Source organism: Eubalaena glacialis, chromosome 3, assembly GCF_028564815.1.
Source record: "Eubalaena glacialis isolate mEubGla1 chromosome 3, mEubGla1.1.hap2.+ XY, whole genome shotgun sequence".
Taxonomy (NCBI): domain Eukaryota; kingdom Metazoa; phylum Chordata; class Mammalia; order Artiodactyla; family Balaenidae; genus Eubalaena; species Eubalaena glacialis.
Genome location: NC_083718.1, coordinates 164,582,222 through 164,602,091, shown reverse-complemented (window position 1 = coordinate 164,602,091; position 19,870 = coordinate 164,582,222). Strand labels below are relative to the sequence as shown.

The 19,870-nt window shown below is 45.2% G+C and overlaps 1 protein-coding gene across 1 annotated transcript in view; it reads right to left on the bottom strand.

The window, feature by feature from the left end:
- Positions 1-19,870, bottom strand: part of INPP5B (inositol polyphosphate-5-phosphatase B) — a 43,433-nt gene that overhangs the window by 16,500 nt on the left and 7,063 nt on the right. Inside the window, 8 exon segments of the mRNA XM_061184468.1 lie at positions 305-421; positions 755-869; positions 1,665-1,766; positions 3,357-3,524; positions 5,050-5,146; positions 18,587-18,671; positions 18,673-18,791; positions 18,794-18,973. Of these exon segments, the coding sequence (XP_061040451.1) occupies positions 305-421; positions 755-869; positions 1,665-1,766; positions 3,357-3,524; positions 5,050-5,146; positions 18,587-18,671; positions 18,673-18,791; positions 18,794-18,973 (983 nt within the window).

The window sequence follows — 19,870 nt, the reverse complement described above, 5'->3', positions numbered from 1 at the left end:
TTGGTGACCCAGCATAGTTTGTGCAACATATGCCATGCACTAAATGGGAGGACCCACTGGAGGCTCTGGTGTGAAGTGAACACGAGGATTGGGCTAGTTGGGCAAATCAGCCGGCAAGTCACTAAGATACAATTTCTGAATGCTCTGCTCCATCTAGCCCTGCTCGATCACGAGGGTACAGTTCACCTCGTAACGCCAGCACCCTCAAACTGGGACATGTGCAGTCACAGTATCATGAGAAGTGGGGTCCAAATCTTAGGGACCAAGGCCCTCCATGTGCCAGACGTGCCAACCAGGAACTCACCATCCTCCCCATGATTCCTGTCCCCACCGTCTCAACTTCCACTTCTGAGATGTAGGCTGCATGCTCTTGTTTGACATATAACAGCAGCATAATCCCAACCAGTCGGATGAGCTTTACCTGGAAGAGAGACAAGCATTCAAGTCATGGCGTTAACTAGGAGTCAAAAGGAAAAGTAGTCCGGAAGCTGGCTGAGAGTATTACTGTATCTCCTCCTCCACACCAGGACACAGGGTAATCACCCGAGTGACTCCGTGATAACCTCAACAGCCTACAAGTGCCAAGACCTGCCTCTTTCACACCCAGAGACGCCTATTCCAGAGGGCCCGGAACTGAAAATCTCAGGATCATTAGGGCTGGCTTTTGATGAAAGTCGCAGAAGAAGTGAAAAGTTATCTTAGCATTTCCCTGCATAGCAACAAAAAATTAGAAGGTCCCCGACTCCTCTCTTACCTTTGCATATTTGGCATCTGGATGAAGACCCTCTGATACAGCTTTAAACCACTCTTCCTCCTTTGGGGTATCATGGAAGAAAAAGGCTTCTTTACTCAAATCAAGCTCCTGGAACCTATTAGGAGAAGCAACCAGTCAGAGAGTAGAGAAGGGTAACGTGCGAGATGGCACGTTCGCAGGTTGGTTTGGGTGTGTAAGGCCTAGCTTTCTAGCTAAACTGCAGGACCCTCAAGAGGGAAGAAAAATAAATACTTAGCAACAAGGGACTAAATGTCAAGGAACTTACCAGGTACTTTCACAAGCAGCAGCCCATTTCTTCTTCATAATGAACCCGAAGTAGTTAGAAGAGTCTCCATTTTATATCTGAGATCACTAGCTCGCCCAAGCACCAAGTGGCAAATGGGTTCAAATCTAGGTCTACATAAATTCCAAATTCTAGGCCCTTTCCGCTCCCGTACAGGCTTCTTTGCTGTCCCCTCCCCACCAATAGTACCCAGTGCAGTGGTGACAAGATAGTAGGTGTGAAAAAAAAAATGACTGATGGATGGGGCCTTTTTTTCTTTTAAGCTAACCGTCCTTCCCTGGCAAAAGATATTTTTGCTTTGTGACCAACAAAGTGTTGAATGTCTAAGTAATTAAATTCAGTTCAAGGTGCACCGAACTTAACAGAGGGCTGCACTCAAAATTAAATATTAGCATTCAAATGCCAAGCACATCACTTGAATAGTGCCAGAAATTTGTTTACTGGGAGGAAGCACACTAACAGGGGAGCAGCTGTTATTAAGCATATGCTCATTTTTCAATCCCTTCACCTGCTGTGAAGTCTCAGTTATAGATCCATGCCCCCATCCCTTCAACCACAGCTACACGTTCTGGAAAATGCAGAGGCAACTAGAAGAGAAGCACTCACCCCACACAGTATACATCTGGGGCCTGGATACCATGGCTGAGCCAGGGCCGGAGGCACTCCTTAGGGGACTGTCCATTCACATTGTATGTTCCCACAAAAAACCTGTTGCCAAAGACAATCAATCGGTCACTTGGGAGGACTATGGACATGACGGGGGAAGCACTGGATGCTGATTCTGCTCGGTTTCAGTCTCTCTGGACTGGAATTTGAAGCCTTAAGAAATGTCACATCTATCCTAGACCAGTGCATGTGGCACCAAGGGGTGACTTGCAGTCTGCCGTGATATTTGTTGCTTCTGTGATAACTTGAAACAGTAGAGGCCCACTCCGAACATTCCTACTCAGCTTTAACAGCCACTAGAGAGCCATAATCCACGAAATGACTGTTTACTGTGTGTACCAGTGAAATGAAAAAAAGAAAAGTACCCTGGTAACTATTTTCTGAAAGAAAGCAACACCAGTGTTCAGACAATTCACTGTTTATATTCCTAGAAGCAACGTTACTTTGTGTTATAGTCCCAATGCAATGATTTAAAAAGATCTGGCAGTCATAAAAAGGAACGAAATTGGGTCATTTGTAGAGACATGGATGGATCTAGAGACTGTCATACAGAGTGAAGTAAGTCAGAAAGAGAAAAACAAATATCGTATATTAACGCATATATGTGGAACCTAGAAGAACAGTACAGATGAACCGATTTGCAGGGCAGAAATAGAGACACAGACGTAGAGAACAAACGTATGGACACCAAGGGGGGAAAGTGGGGGTGGTGGGATGAATTGGGAGATTGGGATTGACATATATACACTAATATGTATAAAACAGATAACCAATAAGAACCTGCTGTATAAGAAAATAAATAAAAAATTCAAAAATTCAAAACTAAATAAATAAATAATAAAAAGATCTGGCAGAATCCTGCACCCTTTATTCATGTAACTTTCCCTCATCTTGCCTAAAAAGATTACCAAACACTAACTTCCTCTGACTAATTTCAATTCAAATGACTTTCTTCAAAGGCCCCAAATGAGCAAGGGATACACAGAAGGACAAGCAAAAATCAGGATCTCCCTCCTCCTTCTGCACACGTGTATCTCTTTAAATATTTCTGCAACCATTTGCAGGTTGTGTCACTCCCACTACACCACACCTCCCACAGTGCCTGGCCAGAAAAGGCACAGAATAAATGCCTGCTAAGGAAGAGTGAAAGGAATCACTCATTTAGAAAATGATGGGAGGGACTTCCCTGGTGGCGCAGTAGTTAAGAATCTGCCTGCCAATGCAGGGGACACGGGTTCAGTCCCTGGTCTGGGGAGATCCCACATGCCGTGGAGCAACTAAGCCTGTGAGCCACAACTACCGAGCCTGCGCGCGCTGCAGCTACTGAGCCCATGTGCCGCAACTACTGAAGCCCACGCGGCTAGAGCCCGTGCTCTGCAACAAGAGAAGCCACCAAAATGAGAAGCATGCGCACCACAATGAAGAGTTGCCCCCGCTCGCTGCAACTAGAGAAAGCCTGTGTGCAGCAACGAAGACCCAGTGCAGCCAAAAAAAGAAAAAGAAAAAAGAAAATGATGGGAGGGATTCTGTACAGGATTTGCTTTCAAATCCAGGGTATGGGGGAAGTGCTTAAATTTCAGAGAGGTGAGTGATCATTTTGCTGTGGAAACAGTCTAAGACCCAGTGAGCTACCTGAAGTTCTGGATATAGGTATAATCCTCTTCTTTCTGCATTAGATGTGATTTCACGATTGTATCTCGCAGTCCAAACTTCTGCATGGATAAAATATGAGCCTTGTCTGATACTGTGACAGTGGAGGAGCGAACCATGTCAGTTATTTCAGATTTGGACTTATTCTGTCTAGAAAAACAAAAAAAAATATTTTTATTAAAAAAAGTTTTTATCATATTTTGATGAGTCCTCCTTGACAAAGTACATGAATATAAAGCTAGAAGTTTCCACACATCAGCATCTGAATTTCAGAAGACTACAAAGGCTAAAGTAAAACTTATTTGCTAAAACAACACTATTTCTATGTAGAACAAAGTAAACTTATATGTTGTTGATTGTATAGTACATTGGTCCAGAGATAATAAGTTTGTAGAATCTCAGACCAGAAGGAGACCTGGAAGATAATCTAATCTGATCCCTTCATTTTTCAAATGAGAAAAATGAGACCCAGCATCGTAAATGATTCATGCGGCTGGATGGCAGCAGAGTGTGAATCAGAACTCGATTTAGACAGTGCTCTTTCTGGACCCTGGGCCTCACGTAACAAGACTATAGAACTATCTAGATCTTTTGACTTGATAATTCCCCTGCATCTCTATTCCACAGGAATACCTGAAATAGAAAGGCAATGAAAATTTATATTTTATTATTATTTGTGTAGTTTTCATAGGCATACTAAAAATTATTCAAATGCCAACATTTAAAGTTAAGCAAAATTTGACATATGTACATAACAGAATCCTAATAAATGCTCAGAAAACTTTTGTTGAAGATTACTTAATGAATTAAGATACATAAAACACTTGAAACAATTTCTGACATTGAATAAATGCCACTAAAGTGCTTAATTTTAGATTGTCATGTACATACTAATTAAAACTATGTAAAATGCATCTATGTATATCAGGAAGGCTCAAAAGTGAATTGAGAATGATAGATTTAGCTATGTTTAAAGTCCAGGGATTGTTCATTACTGTTTAAGTGTGTAATTTAAATATTGACACAAATAAGTTTTTATCTTGACCAGATGATTCCAGCTAAGACCAGTAGGGGGCACTGGAGCACACACTAAATAGAACAGCATCAGAAAAAAGAAAGTAAATAAAAAAGGGGAGGGAGATGCAAGAGGGAAGAGATACGGGAACATATGTATATGTATAACTGATTCACTTTGTTATAAAGCAGAAACTAACACACCATTGTAAAGCAATTATACTTCAATAAAGATGTTTAAAAAAAAAAGGGGGGGGGGGAAAGAAGTATCTTCAGAGTCAGGAAACTCCTAAAAGAATGGGAGGGAGAAATCAAATGTTTCTAATCTACATTTCCCCTGTAGGGTTAGACTGCCAGTTTCAAATCCTAGATCTGCCACTTGCTAGCTCTGGATCTTGGGTGAGTTATATAACATCTCTTCTTCACCTGTTTCCTTAGCTGTGAAACAGAGAAAATAATGGTATCTACCTCTTAGGTTAAAGGAAGATAATCCATGTAAGTGTATGATGCCTGGCACACATAGTAAATGCTCAATAAATACCTAACATTTCCTAGGCCAGCGACTGTGGGACAATGGACATCGTGCACAGCAATGGCCTCAGTTCTACAGTGAGGAAAACCTCAGCCCTAAGAGGCACAAGTGAAGGGAGAGCTGCATTACCTTGGGAGCAAGTTTTCTGGTTTATTCTGACCCCGGGAGCTTCGGTCCACAAGCAGACCCTTCCCATCTGGTCTCGACTCATCAAAGGAAGAATCACCTAAGGGGAGGAGGAAGGAATTAAAACATACTTACATATGCTTTACCATACAGACCACAGCTTCTCTAACTGTAGTCTGGGAATGACTGGTGGTTTACATATTGCTTGAAACCATAGGAAAGGCCTAGGCTGGTGTCTAGATGAAGCTCCCAGAGAGCAGGACAGAGAGGGGGAAAAAAAGTATTTCATCCAGATGTCTTTACTACTGAAAACATAACTGTCCCAGCTAATTTGACCCCCTTTTCTTGGAGACGGAGTGCATTATAGAAGGAACAAAGCTAAGAAATCTGCAGACCTAAGTTCTATCACCAGCTCTGCTATTTATTAACCTTTTGACTTTGCGCAAACCATCTAACCTCTCCTGATCTCAGTAACTTGACCTGTCCTGCCTTCCTCTCAGGCTTATCATAGGGATCGAATACTTGACACATGAGTAAGCACTTTGAAAGCCACGCAACATATTATAAAATATAACGTAACGATGTTATTACCATTTACTGCAAGTGAGACTTAAATTCCGAGGAGGAAAAAGGCAAGGGTCAGAGAAGTAAAATTGGGAAGGCCCTAAGTGCTTGCCATTGTCAACGTAGCGCCTTGAAAACCAAGGAGCCCAAGGACTTGCAACAAAGAAATATTTGGGGAAGGTTGTTAAATCAAGACCAACTGGAAAAGGAAAATCAATCTGCCAATTTACTGTTTCTTTGCTCCTTAAAAGCCAGATCCCTTGTCAACAGGGAACAGCATGAAGAGGCCACAGAAAGATGCTGCTTCGATCCACAAGGTACAAGGAGCACCAGGGGCATGAAACATCACTAAGGAATTCTGCTCTGAAGACTATTACTAAACATGGATTTGTCAACCATGCATTCACAAGAATGAGAAAAAACAAACAAAACCTTGGAATTGAAAAAGAAAACACAATCATTTGAAACATGAAAATAGTTACATTTCAATGCCTCCAATCAATCAACAAGGGCTTTCAATTTTGCTTCCTAAATTGCCTCTCAAATCAATCAATATACTCCTATCCCCAATATCACTATACTAGCCTGGCTACCAACAATTCCCTGGAACTAGTTGAGAGAGACCTCAACTAGTCTCCCTGCTTCCTCTTTCACCCCACCCTCTCTAATCCAATCTCTACACTGTGGCCAGAGGATTTTTTGAAAAAATGACGACATGACTTAAAACCTTTTCAAAGCTCCCCATTGGATAAATCCAACCCCCTTAATACGGCTGCCAAGCCTCTTCCCAGTCTGGATCCTGCCCAACTCTCCAGCCACATCACTCACCACAGCCCCCTACCTCCTTGACCGCCATACTCCAAGTATACTAAAGTTACTGCAGTTATACAAAGATCCCATCAGAAACCGACTTCCTTCTTCCTCACTCTGCTTTACATGGCTGGCTCCTACCCATCCTGTGGCCAGGAGTCAGCAAACTTTTTCTGTAAAGGGCCAGAGGGTAAATGTCCTAAGCTTTGCAGGCCACACAGTCTCTGCAACTATTCAACTCTGCCATTATAGTGTAAAAGCAGCTATAAGCATCAGTATGCCCATAAAACTGTATGGTTCCAGATGTTTACATATTATATAATTTCCACGTCACGAAATGTTATTCTCTTTTAATTCTTTTCAAACATTTAAAAACGTAGAACCTATTCTTAGCTCATGGGCTGTACCAAAGCAGGCAGCAGGCTGGATCTGGCCCAGGGGACTGTAGTTAGCCAACCCCTGGTATAGGTACATCTTAGAGGCTATTTCTTCCAAGAAGCCTTCTCTGATTCCTCCCAAACTGGTCAGATGCCCTGACACAGATGTTCCCATAGCTCCCTGTACTTCTCCCACAATAGGCTTGATTGCTGTGTGTTATAACTGTCTCCCCAGTTAGCCAGTAAGCCTACTGAGGACAAGACTATGCCTTAGTACTAAACCATTTTATATTAAACCTTATATATATTCATCGGTTTATTGCATGCTATTTCCGCTAAAGTGTAAGCCCCATGAGGTGGGGACTTTGTCATCTTTAGGCTATTTCCCAGGGACCTGGAGCAGCACAGGTGCATAGCAGGTACTCAAGGCATCAAATGCAAGTATCAGGAAACTTAAGTTGAAGTCTAGCTCTACCATCATCTTCCTGTGTGACAAGTTACTTCCTTTCTTCGTGTCTTACTTTCTTCATCTATAAAGTAGGTACTTAAAAAATATCTCATAGGGCTTTACAACGTGCAACGGCAAACTCAGGAATAACGCTTAGGTGTTGTTTCTGCATGTCAGTGCTTTCTGAGGACTCCGTCAGGCCATCTCCTGGGGACAAGTGGTTTGTCCCTGTGGACTCGGCTTCCGTCCAGGAGTGGGCAGTGTACTGACTGGAAAACCACCTTGCTGACCTGCGTCCCGTTGATGCCCTGACCCCGTATCTCTCTCTGGACTCCGTCTAGCAAGAACTAGAACATCTTCATCCATGACTTCATGTAAGGAAATGTTAAGGCATGGTTGGGGGTATTTCCAGCCACAGGGCAGTCTTCTCGGAATCTCTTCCCTCCTGAATCTGGTACGGAAGCCGGCTGTCAGCAGCTCTTTACCAAGTTTACCATCGCACAGCCCCACGGTCCCCTCTCCGGCCACAGCTTCCTGCCCTTCCTCCTCTTCTGCTTCCCTACTCCCACGCTGCCCTTTTTCCAACCTCAGACCTGCAGTCCCTTGTCACCCAATCGAAGACGTGACATTGGGGATTTTTTTCCTTTCTTCCCATGTTCGGTCACCAAGTCCTACAAATCGTCTCTCCTAAATATTTTCATACCTGAACTTCTCTCCTATCCCTACTGCCATGCCTTAGTTTGGGCCCTTACTATTTCTGGAGAGCACAGTCAGTGATTTCCCTGCCGCCATTCTCACCCCCTCCAGTGCATACTGACAACCTCTAGAAGAAAACACAAATCTGAGCAGGTCTTTCCTGTGTGTAAAATCCCTTAATAACTTCCAACACGTTTGTAGTAAAACCCAAACCTCTAAGTATTACATACAAGGACCTTTATCATCAGCCCCAGACTACCTCTCCAGGCCCATCTTCCACCCCCCACTCAAACCACTCCTCTCTCACCCCCAATCCAGTCACATCAGAACCATTTATCTTTTTAAGGGAATTCCCTGGCAGTCCAGTGGTTAGGACTCTGGTTAGGCGCTTTCACTTTCACTGCCGAGGGCACGGTTTCGGTCCCTGGTTGGGGAACTAAGATCCCACAAGCTGCGCAGCGACCGGGGCAGGGGGCAACCATTTATCTTTTTAAATGTTGCCTCTTCACCCCACCCCTGATGCTGGGTATAGTCTAACCACCCCTCAAACCCACCTTCATGTATCGAACTTCAAACTCACCCTTCAAGACTCAGCTCAGGAGTCATCTCCTTTGAAAAGCCCTCTCTGGCCCTCTCCTTCTACTCTTACATACCCAGTGCTTACTTCTATCAAGGCATTTATCATAATTGTAACCATGCTTATTTAATTTTATTTGGCCGAGCTGCGCAGCATGTGGGATCTTAGGTCCCCAACCAGGGATCGGACCCGGCCCCGGCAGTGAGAGTGCCAAGTCCTAACCACTGGACCGCCAGGGAATACCCTGTAACCATGTTTAACTCTTTTTATCAATCTTTCCTCTTTAGCTAGACCACAGGCTTCTGGGAGCAGGGGCTAACGTTCTTCTTCTGTGGCCCCTGGCTTACGGCAACATGAAATATAGCAGGCAGTCAGTAAACACACACAGAGCAAACAACCTCAGGGCAGGGGTTAAGCTCACAGTCATTTCTGGGTGCTTTCTGATGACCACCTTTCACACCTATAATTGAAACCATTTCTGAGTAAGAGCCTACCTAATAGGTCAACCAGAGTGACAACTGCAGCTTGATCTGGATGTACAGAAGTAGAGAGTGTTCCACTTCTCTTGCAAATTCTGTGCATTGCACTGCACATCTTACAGAACCCAAACCCCTCTCACATGCCTGGCTAAACAGATAACACTGACCCTGGAGGCTCCTTCCTTCGCCCAGGCAGCACTATAACCTAATACAGACCCACAATCCCTTATCTGAAACCCTTGCAGCCAAGTGTATTTTGGAATTCAAAATTTGGGACATTTTAGAAAGGTAATACATAACCTGTACCGTGTTATACAGCACCACAGCAGTCAGAGGCAACATCCAGAAACCAATAACGTTAGTAGTTCCTCGGTGCAACTTATGAGTAGTAACACTTAGTGGGATAAATAAAGCCTATAAATAGTCTCCTGTCAGTTCAAGCAAATGTTACTGCCAAATTTAGCTTGGGCCAAATTTACAAAAAAAATTTATTTTCCACCTTCAGAGCTTTTAGGACTTCAGAAATGCTGATAAGGGATTAAAGGTGGTAGTTAAGAGTGTGGCCTATACGCATCAGAAAGGATTGAAATATATGTCTATGTACATATATACCACATGTTTATAAATACACATATATAAATTTAGACAAATACATATACAGATGGGAAAGTCTGGAAAGTATACACTGAACGTCAACAGTAGTCATTTCTCGGTGATAGGATTGCTTTTTCTTTTTGCTTATAGGTACTTTCAAAGTTAGCTAAAATAAGATGTATTTATATATATGTATAATATAAATGCACTATAATTATATATATAATATATATAAGATATATATATTATAAAGATATATTATATATATAAAAGATATATATATTATAAAGATATATTTATTATAAAAAAAAAATATATATATATATATCAATATATACAGGCTTTGGAGTCAGACTTAGATTCCATTTCTGGCCCTGCTACTTACTAGCTGTATGACCCCGAACAAGTTATCTCACTTCTCTAAGCTTCTGCTTCCTGAACTGAACAAAGATAACAGTATCCACCTCCTACTGCTGCTGTCTTCTTTTCTATGGTTAATCAAGGCCACCCCTCACTGCATGGCCAAAAGGTCCTCTAGAAGCCAAACCAGACCTGTTGAAGGCCCAGATCTACAAAACAAAGACAGGAGGCATGGCCTCCATTTCAATGTTTTATAGCCGGGCCTGCCACTGACTTGGGGTCTGGGCTTTTCCAAAAACATGACATCACACGAGAAAAAGCAAATTCAAACCAAAATCCAAGTACTCTATTTCTTTTGAGAATTGCCCAAGAGGCAGCAACATTATTTCTTAATTCAATGGCTCCTTCTGTCTCCTCCTCCTGCTCTGCTTCCCCGTTGCAGGTCCCCCAGTTATTTATAGGTACTCCCCAAGATCCAGACCAGCATTACCCAATAGATGATGGAAATGTTCTACAACTGCACTGCCCAAAACAGTAGCCACTAGCTACACTTGAACAGTTAAAATGTGGCAAGAGTGAATGAGAAACTGAATTTTTTATTTTATTCACCTAGAGTAAATTTAAATAGCCACATGTGGCTAGAGGCTACAATACTGGCCAGTGCAGCTCTAGATCTTGTTCTTCTCTTCTACAAGAACCATCAGCCATCACAGTCAATTCTAAACAGAGCTATCCAGCTGTGCCTGAGTTCAGGCCCTGCACTGTCCACTGGGGACTTCTACAAGATGCTCTGTGCACGGGTGGGTCCCAGGTAAAGCTGTGCTGTGACCTCTAGGCCTGCCCCTGAGCTCTCCCTGCTGTCACCAGCGCCATCATCACTCTGTCAGCCCGGTTTGCCACCCTGCCCTCCGCTTACCCCTCTCCTTAGGCCCCCAGAGCCAGTCAGCCACCCATCTCTCCGTTCTCACAGCTGCCTTCCTCCAGGCCATCCTCTCCTCACCTGTTACCTCAAGAGCCTCCCAACTAAGAGATCTTCCTGCTTCTCCCTACCCGATTTACCAATTTTGTCTTTGGACTTGGCCAGATTAGACCCTGATTTCATCTCTCCCTGCTCTAACACTTTCAGTATTACACCACTACTTGCAGGTGAAGGTCCGAACTGGTTGGACTGACACAAGAGGCCCTTTGCAAACTGGTCCTCCTCTCTCTCACCATCCACCACCCAAAGACAGCCGATTCTAAACAGACAGGTTCCCCATGCACGCCGCCCTCACTCTGACTTTCTGGCCCCTCTGCTTCAAAGTCCAGCCTCAATTCCTCCACCCTCCATCACCAAGCCCTCCTCAACCACACTAAAGCTCGGCAGTCATTTCTCCGAATTCTGAACGCCTTCCTGTCTATATGACTTGTCTGGAACTTTAAGGGAAATTAGAGTGTTTTTGGAAAAGCCCCGTGGCTTCGGAATAAAATGACCTAGACATTTCACTGGTTCCATCCATAACCTCATAGGAAACCTCAAGCAAATTACTTAATTTGTTTCCTCATTTGTAAAATGAGGATGACACCACTGAACTTACACAGAAGCCAAAAGGATAAACAAATGAAATTCTTAATGGGTCAAGAGCCTCGCACAATGCCTGGCACACAGCACATATGCAGGAACGGTTAGTCTCTCCCCTCTGCTCTACTGCTCCTCACCCCCCACTGCCTTGATAATAATGACTGCCATTTATCAAGTCCCCTCTAATAGCTAGGCTTGTGCTAAGTGCTTCACGTGTTATTTCTGATTATTGGCCTCCTTTTACAAATAAGGATATTGAGGCCCAGAGCAGGTAGCAGACATGCCCAAGGACACAGAGCCAGGCCAGTAAATGGTGCAGCTGACATTAAAAGCCAGATCTGCTAGACTCCACAGCCTCCCCTTTTGCCAACATGAGCACAACATCTTCAATAAAACTATAAACTCTTAGGGGTAAGTACTATATGGAGAGAAGGATTAAGTCCGTTGGATAATAAAGCCAAAGTACCACCATGGTCTCCACGGGTTGTGTAAGTGTGTGGCTGTCACTACTGGGTGGACATCATGTCCTGCCCTTCCTGAGCATCTACTAGACGGGTCTCGGAGGCGGTGTCCCTTCTCATCTCCTCAGTCACTGGCCTGGGCGTCCCATTTCCAGCACACTAGAAGAACTTGCAAAACCATGTGAGCAAATTACCCGGCAGTTCAAACGAGCAGGATTAACGCTTCTCAATGCTGTGTACACACCACCAGGGGGCCGTCCCATGGCCTCTCCAAGACAGGGCAACAGTAAGAGATTCGTTCACTTTACAAGGAGATAAACAGACCCCGATTCAGCTACCCAGAATCCAAGTCAGGCTGTGTTAATGATAACAATGATAGTAATATTACCATGAATAATATTAATAGCAAATACTTAAGGTTTACTGCATGCCGGGCATGGTTTTAACCTCTGTACGTATATTTAATCTTCGCAACTCCTCCATGAGGTATGTGGCATTATTATCACCACTTTACAGACTGAGATAAACACAGAGAGGTTAAGTAACCTGCCCAAGAACACACAGCTAATAAATGGTACAGCCAGGATTCAAACCCAGGGAATCTGGGTGAAGAGACTGTGCTCTTAATCAAAAACTATATTAACTATCAGAAAAATGTGGGGTTCAGAAAGCATTTCTGGCAGAGGAAATAATTTCAGCACAAAGAGACGGCATTATGATATGCTCAGAAATAAGTAACAAAAAGCAGTATAAATAAGTAGAAATGAAAAGTTTTGTTTGAGGAGCATCAGAGGATACAAAAGAAGAGTGCTGGGGTTAGGGCTCAAGCATTAGATTCAAACAGACGACCTGAGTTCTATTCTGTCACTGACCTGGTGAGTGATCACAAGCATGTCACCTACTCTCACCAAGCCTCAGTCTCTCCATCTGAAAAATGGATATCCTCTTACAGAACTTATATGTTCAGGGTGAGGCCCACAGACCCACAGTAAGTGCTTAATAAATGTTAACTGCTAATGATAATAGTCATAACAGTAATCAATTTTTATTTATAAATACAATTTTATTTTTTTAATTTATTAGGAATAGATTTTTATTATATGTAAGGCCAAACTGTAAGACTTTGAATGCCACGTGGAGTTTGGATTTGACTCCAAAGGAGAGCTAAGTACATAGCACACACTGGGCAGGGATCTCTTGAGAGAAGCCCGTAGCACGGGGCACCCAGCATTAAAAAGAATGGAAAGAGCCAATGATTCCTGCTTCAGCCTGGCTACCACCCCAAATAGTTCTGTTACTTTCGTAAAACTCAAATAACCGGGGGCTTCCCTGGTGGCGCAGTGGTTAAGAATCCGCCTGCCAATGCAGGGGACACAGGTTCGAGCCCTGGTCCGGGAAGATCCCACATGCTGCGGAGCAACTAAGCCTGTGAGCCACAACTACTGAGCCTGTGATCTAGAGCCCGTGAGCCACAACTACTGAGCCCATGCGCCACAACTACTGAAGCCCGCGCACCTAGAGACCGTGTTTCGCAAAAGAGAAGCCACCGCAATGAGAAGCCCGCACACCGAAACGAAGAGTGGCCCCCGCTCGCCGCAACTAAAAAAGAAAGCCCGCGTGCAGCAGCAAAGACCCAACGCAGCCATAAATAAATAAATAAATAAATAAATAAATTTTAAAAATCAAATAACCATGCTTCTTAGTCCCTTCCTTCCTTTCCTCCTTCCCTCCCTCCCTCCCTTTTCTTTCTCTCTTCCTCACTTTCTTTTCATTTTAAACATTTCTCATAATCTCATGGCTTTAAAAAAAAGTACCACAGATTTTAACAATTAACATGGGCAGAGACATCTCTAAAAACACATCCTATGCCCTGCAAACCTGTTAAGTCCCGGACTCAGAATCCAAGTTGTCGCCTGTGCAAATCCAATTTAGGTTAGCAAGGACTAAATATCACTAGTTTAGCTCAAAGAGAAAGACGACGACTGTGCAATTACTTTTCAGCCACAGGCTGCAGTGGTCACAGGCTACTGGAGACATGACTTTTTCCTCCAGGCTCTCTCTTCACTGGGCCTTCTGTGAACTGTCTGTGGTCTGGTGATAAAGCTGAAAGAGAAGTGGCAAGAGCAAACCAGGAAGGGTTGGGGGTGGAAAGAAGTACAGAGCCCGCTTAAAGAGGAAGGGGGCAGGCATCCTTCAGGCGACAAAGCACTCGGGCTAGGAAATGTATGGGTCTAGAGGGTTCGAAAGACAACAGATTTTTGAGCACCTACTGATGTACGAGGCATTAGGCTGGCATTTGGGGAGGAGAGAGGATGCAAAAGCAGCAAGTTCGAGCCTGTAAAAATGTAGCTGAATGAACAGCCAACAAAGAGATGAAAAAGCAGAGAGTTTTACCCAGAAATAATAAGCAGTCGGGTTTGAAGTAAGAGGAAATGAAGGTGAGCTGGGGAAGATAAGACTCGAGAAGGGGGGCTGAGGCCAGGCCACGCAGGACTTGAATGCCACGCTGAAGAATCTGAACTTTATTCCTCAGGCTACAAGGAGTGGCGCAGCATTCAAGATCACAAACAAAACAGTAGGGCATGATAAAAGTTACGTTCTAAGGCGAGCCCCAAGGGAGGAGGAGACAGGGGAGGAAGACTTGTAAGGACACCACTGCACTAGTTCAAGTAAGAGGATACCAACATGAACTATGGGGACTTAATTTTTTTTTTTAATTTTCAAAAAATTTTTAAATTGCAGAAAAAGAATGGACAGAATTTGGTTATCAGACATAGGAGAGGGAAGAGTCAAGGATGACTGAGGTTTTTAGGGATTATATTGACAGAAAAGAAACTGGAGGGAGGGAAGGAGTGAGGAAGAGAATGAACGTAGCAATTTGGAAGAAACCAGCCTAGGAAAGGCCCTGAAGAGGGCAGCCAGTTTCTAAGCTCTTAGAGGTGGGCATTTGCAATTCCTAAATGTGCTTCCCAGAGGAAACCACCCCTAAATGAGCATTCCTTCGGTCCTGTGAGACCTTCTAGAGGGCAAACATTCACTCTCATTTTACAGACGGAAGAGAGGAAAGTCAAGAGACATGTCCAGTATGATACCAAGGTGCAGTAACAAAAATAAAAATTAAAGTATCCAGCCACGTAGACATACACTTTGTTCAAATCCTCATCATTCACATTTGCAGCTTTAGTTCACATATGCACCACTTGTAAAATCTACAAGTTTGTTACAGTAGATTTTAAGCAGCAAAGAAAACAAGCGAGCCAGTGAGCTTCTATGTCCCAAAACTGTCTTTCTGCTAATAAATATTGATGTCTCCCTCTTCCTGAACCTTCTGTCCCCGAGGACATTTCTGTGCAAAGCGTCCCTTCTAAGTGAACGTTTGTGGGTCACCTCGCTTGCTCTAGGCTCCCACTGTAGAATTCCACAACAAACTGTTTTCTGAAGGAAAGAAAAGTCTTCAGGGGGTTCTCCTGTTCTAGAAACAAACACAAGGTTAGATGCGACGAAGAGGGAAACGGAGAAGGGAACAACAGAAGAAGGAAGAAAAAGGAACACCGTTCTCTTTTGTTTAAAGGAACAAAGTGGGCCAAATTAATTTGCTTAGGAGCCTGCAGAGCTTCCCACAAAGGTGGAGATGATGGGCAAGATTTCCACGTGTAGCATAAACATCTAGTAAAATTCATTTTCTCTGTGCCAAAAGGGTACGTCGGTCACACAGATTTTACTTATTAAGAGACTGGGGAGCAAGGAGACTGACTAACCCAGGGGCTGTTTTTCTGACATTCTCACTGGCTTCTGCCCTGGTAATCTAGGTTACCCTTTATGCTACCCTGAGTTATAAATAGCATTCATTTCCTTTCTCAGGCCAGACAGACTTTAATGCTTTATTTCTTGGGTCCAAGGGAAAAAATACTCATAGCACATCTCATTCTGAATTTGAGTTACTACCAAGCTACCTCACTTTGAATCAGCCATGGAATAAGAAAACCACTTCAAAACATCAAAATTTATTTGTTGTTGCCATGTTGTTAAATTAGCCCAGAAAAGCCCAATGGGACTTCTGAGTAGCTGTTTCCTTTCTAGTACATAGCTCAGAATCCTCCAGAACACCGCTCCAGGTCTTTGCATGTGTCTGGGATGAGGCAGGTGAATATTTTACACAATGACATGGGTGAGTACTGAGCCCGATGAAGGATTCCCCAAGGGATAAGAGCACCTTCAGTTGTTAGATAGAAACAGGAAGGCATTTCTCCTTATTTCTTTTTAAGGAAAGAAAAAGCTACACCAAGAAGAGCAGTTAAATAAGTTAAGAAGCAGAAAAGCCCCTGCTTACAACAGCTACTTGTCTGAGACCCATGCAAGGTCTAGGAGTCTGAAGAGGCCAAGAGAATCAGACGGAACAGCCTGCCACTCGACCAGAAGCTTTACATCTCACTTCAACATCACAACTTAGCTCAAAGATCCCGGTCTGAACCCGAAATGACACCAACCCCAATCTAAAACTTCTGCATTTCACTTTTCTGGAATTCCTACCAAGCTTGGCTTGACACTCCTGAATGCAGGAAAGACAAATCAAGGAAAAGAATGGACATTTTTGGAGAGATGCATCCAAGTGAGATCTTTCCTTTCTCTACCAAGACAAAGGCAAGGACTGAAAACCAGCTTCACTTTGCCCCCCAAATACCTGGGCCTTTGAGGGGCTCTTACCCTTGGCTCGCCTCACAAGGTCCCCCGTCCTGCTGAGCCGATCCCACACTCTCTTACCTCTATGAATCATCAGATCCCTCTCTGTCAGACTGTCAGCTCCTTGGGGAAGCCCTGTTTCTCCTGATGTGCATCACAAACAGCATTTTAAGGCAGTCTTTGGGTTGGTTCCCTGGGCTATCAGGAAGTGGGAATTTTGATCATGTGCATATAGGAAGCATCAAATTCGCTGTTGCCCTTGGGGTTCAGGGACATCCAGAGGAGGCCCAAAGGGTTCCCCCAACCTGTTGTAGATGATGTGACTCTCCTCTGAGGCCAAAGCAACTCTGGAAGCAGAGCTGACCGAAACAGAACTGGGGGCTTGGTGCCATTTCTTACCAATTTTAACATGAGCAACTTAGCATTTAGTAGTGTAACCCCACTTATTGTAGGTATTACAATGGGGACAAATCATTTCAAATTAAAAATGAAACCAAAACCTTGACAGTAACTCCTCACCAGCAAGTGGTTAGTTTTGGATTTTTGAAAGGTCACAGAAGATTCTGAGATCACTTTGCATTTATCACCCAGCGGCAGATAACTGCTTCAGGCTGTCCCGACTTCTCACAGAAGACCTCCCTCTACTTAGGAGATGAAGCGCTCCAACAGGCTCTGGCGTGCTGGCTGAGAAAACAGAACCCACCTCTTTCTGCTGCCATCGGGCCTGTCCTCTGCCAACTGTCTGGATGCTCCCCTTTCGAAGGGGCAAAGGGAAGATAGGTACTTAATCTTAAGCTCTCACCTGTCCCAGTACCAGAGCCCAGAATGTCATGGAAACTGATGCAACAGCTCTCTCAAGATCAGCCCTTCAAGTGAGCTAAGCCCATGAGAGATGCAAACTATCAGCACCGTCGTGTGCTGCGACTGCATCTTGCAGAGGCTGCAATGAAGGAAAAGCACAAGCACGGAGGAAGTCCTTTGCTCGCCTAGTTTCCTCCCATTTTACAAACTTGTGCAACGTGCTATTCCCCCAGCCCATCATAGTTTCCGAGCCTTTTAAGAGCAAGTGGAGCGCTGGCCCACACTTACACGGCTACTTGACGGTTCCCTAGCAAATGGCTGAGAAAAGGGGCACAAGTGGGTACTAGTGGTCATGCCAAAGCTCAGACGTAACAGGAGCTGCATGGGCGCACCCAGGAGAAAAAAAATACCAGGGAGTCCCGGGCAGAAAACCTAGGAGCTAGACAGAAAACAGAGGTCTGCAGGTCCTCCCAAAGCACCAGCCTGACCCAAATTTCAGCCCTGGGCCTCTCACTCTCCAGAAGACAACCTCCTGCTCAACAATTGGCCTTTTGTGCTGCACAACGTTATCCACCAAGGGCTGGGTGGAAAAAAAAACCTAATCCCCTTCACCTGTAACCTCACTGTGGCCTCCAGGCCCAGGGTGGACAGGGCTCTCCTGGACTCCGGGTCTGCGCACAGCCCAATCTCTCAGAGGGGCTGACGACCGACAGGAGAGCCAGGCAGCCCCGGTACACACACCAGTCCTCACCCAAAGGAAGGCTCTGTCATGCGGAATGCACCTCCACACAAGTCAAACTCGAAGGTCAGGATGGAGAAACTGAGGCTCAGAGAGGGGCAGCCACCCGCCCCAGGTCACACAGCGAAGTCAGGAACGGAGCTTTACTACTACCACAACCCCGGCCTCGGGATTCCTGCGTACCCCACTGGCCCCCGCCTGCCCTCATCACGCCCGGCTAAGAATAACTAACATCCCCACAGCACTTCAGCCCCAATGTCTCCGCCTCCGTAGGGCCAGGACCTTGGTCTTTGCCCCGAGCGTCCGCCAGCCAACCCACAGACCCTGCCCGCCCGAGGGTCTGGCCCGCCACCGCCCCAGAGCCCAAGCCCAGCGTCCCACCGCCCGCCGGACCTGCAGATTCGCTCTCCCGAGAGCCGGCGGCGGCGGACATTTCCCTGCCTGCTTCCTCAAGCTCTTCATCACGCTGCCCGGAGCCCCGCCCCCCTGTTCCACCCCCAGAGGGGCCCGCCCCCGCGTGCCACCCTCGCCAATCGAAGGCCGGTCTGCTCCATAGCCCCGCCGCCAAAGAGAACGGGGCCCGCCCCTGAAGCCCGGTCTCCTCCAATCCCCTTCGCGCCCTCCGAGACCGATACCTGCCTCCGCCAATTACAGCACGCCCGGGCCGGGTGCCCGCGGCTGACTTCCAGCCGCGCGGCGTTGGCGGCTCGAGCTCCGGCTCCTTGCTCCTGTATCGAGACAGCCACAGAAACTTTGGATCCAGGGCCGCGGAGTCGAAACCTGTGGAAGGAAAAAGGAGGGAATACTGAGACACGGACTTGAAGAGCCGGTTCCACCTCCGCAAGGTTGTCTGTCCGTGAGCAAATCGCTCAGCCTCTCCGGGGGGGCTCCAAGCCTGTTTCCCTGGCGCACAGTGTGGGCCTGAGATTCAAATACAATAATAAATATGAAAACGAAAGTGCTGTACCAAGATAGACAAGCACCACTCCTGCGAGCTGGTGGTAACTATGTGCCGAGGTCTATGCTTCACTTGTATATTACGTCCTTAATTCTCACAACTAACTTTAGGAGCAAGGGAACGATTATCCCGTGGCAACTATTATCCCATGGCAACTGAACTCAGAGAGGTGAAGTCTGAGGTCGCAGAGTGAGTGGCAGAGTGGGAACTCAAATAGATGTTAGTACTAGGGAGCGGGTTGGGGGCTTTAACTACCCATAATCTCCATCAGCAACTCGCAAGCCTCTCCAAAAAACACACTCTAAGTAAAAGCAGTGTGCCTGCTATGAAATATGCCTTCAAGACGAGTCCTCTGGTTCCCTCTGAACAAGACTGCCACTCCTTCCTAGAAATTCTTGGGTCTTCTCTGCCTCTCACTCAAACCCAGGTCTGCCTGACTCCTAAACACTTGCTGTTTCCTATGCTATCCTGCCTGTTCTCCTTGTAGAACAGCATGAACCTTACCAAACTGAATTGGATTTGCAAGGGCAACATAAATGAAGAGACTTGGGTCGTAGGACTGACTATGGCACTGTCAGACACAGCTTTTAAATTATTTTCAGCAGTTACATGCTATTAACCCATCTGATCCTCACAAAACTCTTGGAGTAGTAAGGCAAGTTCATATTTCCACTGTACAAATAATAAAGCCAAGGCTCAAAGAAATAAAATATATTGTT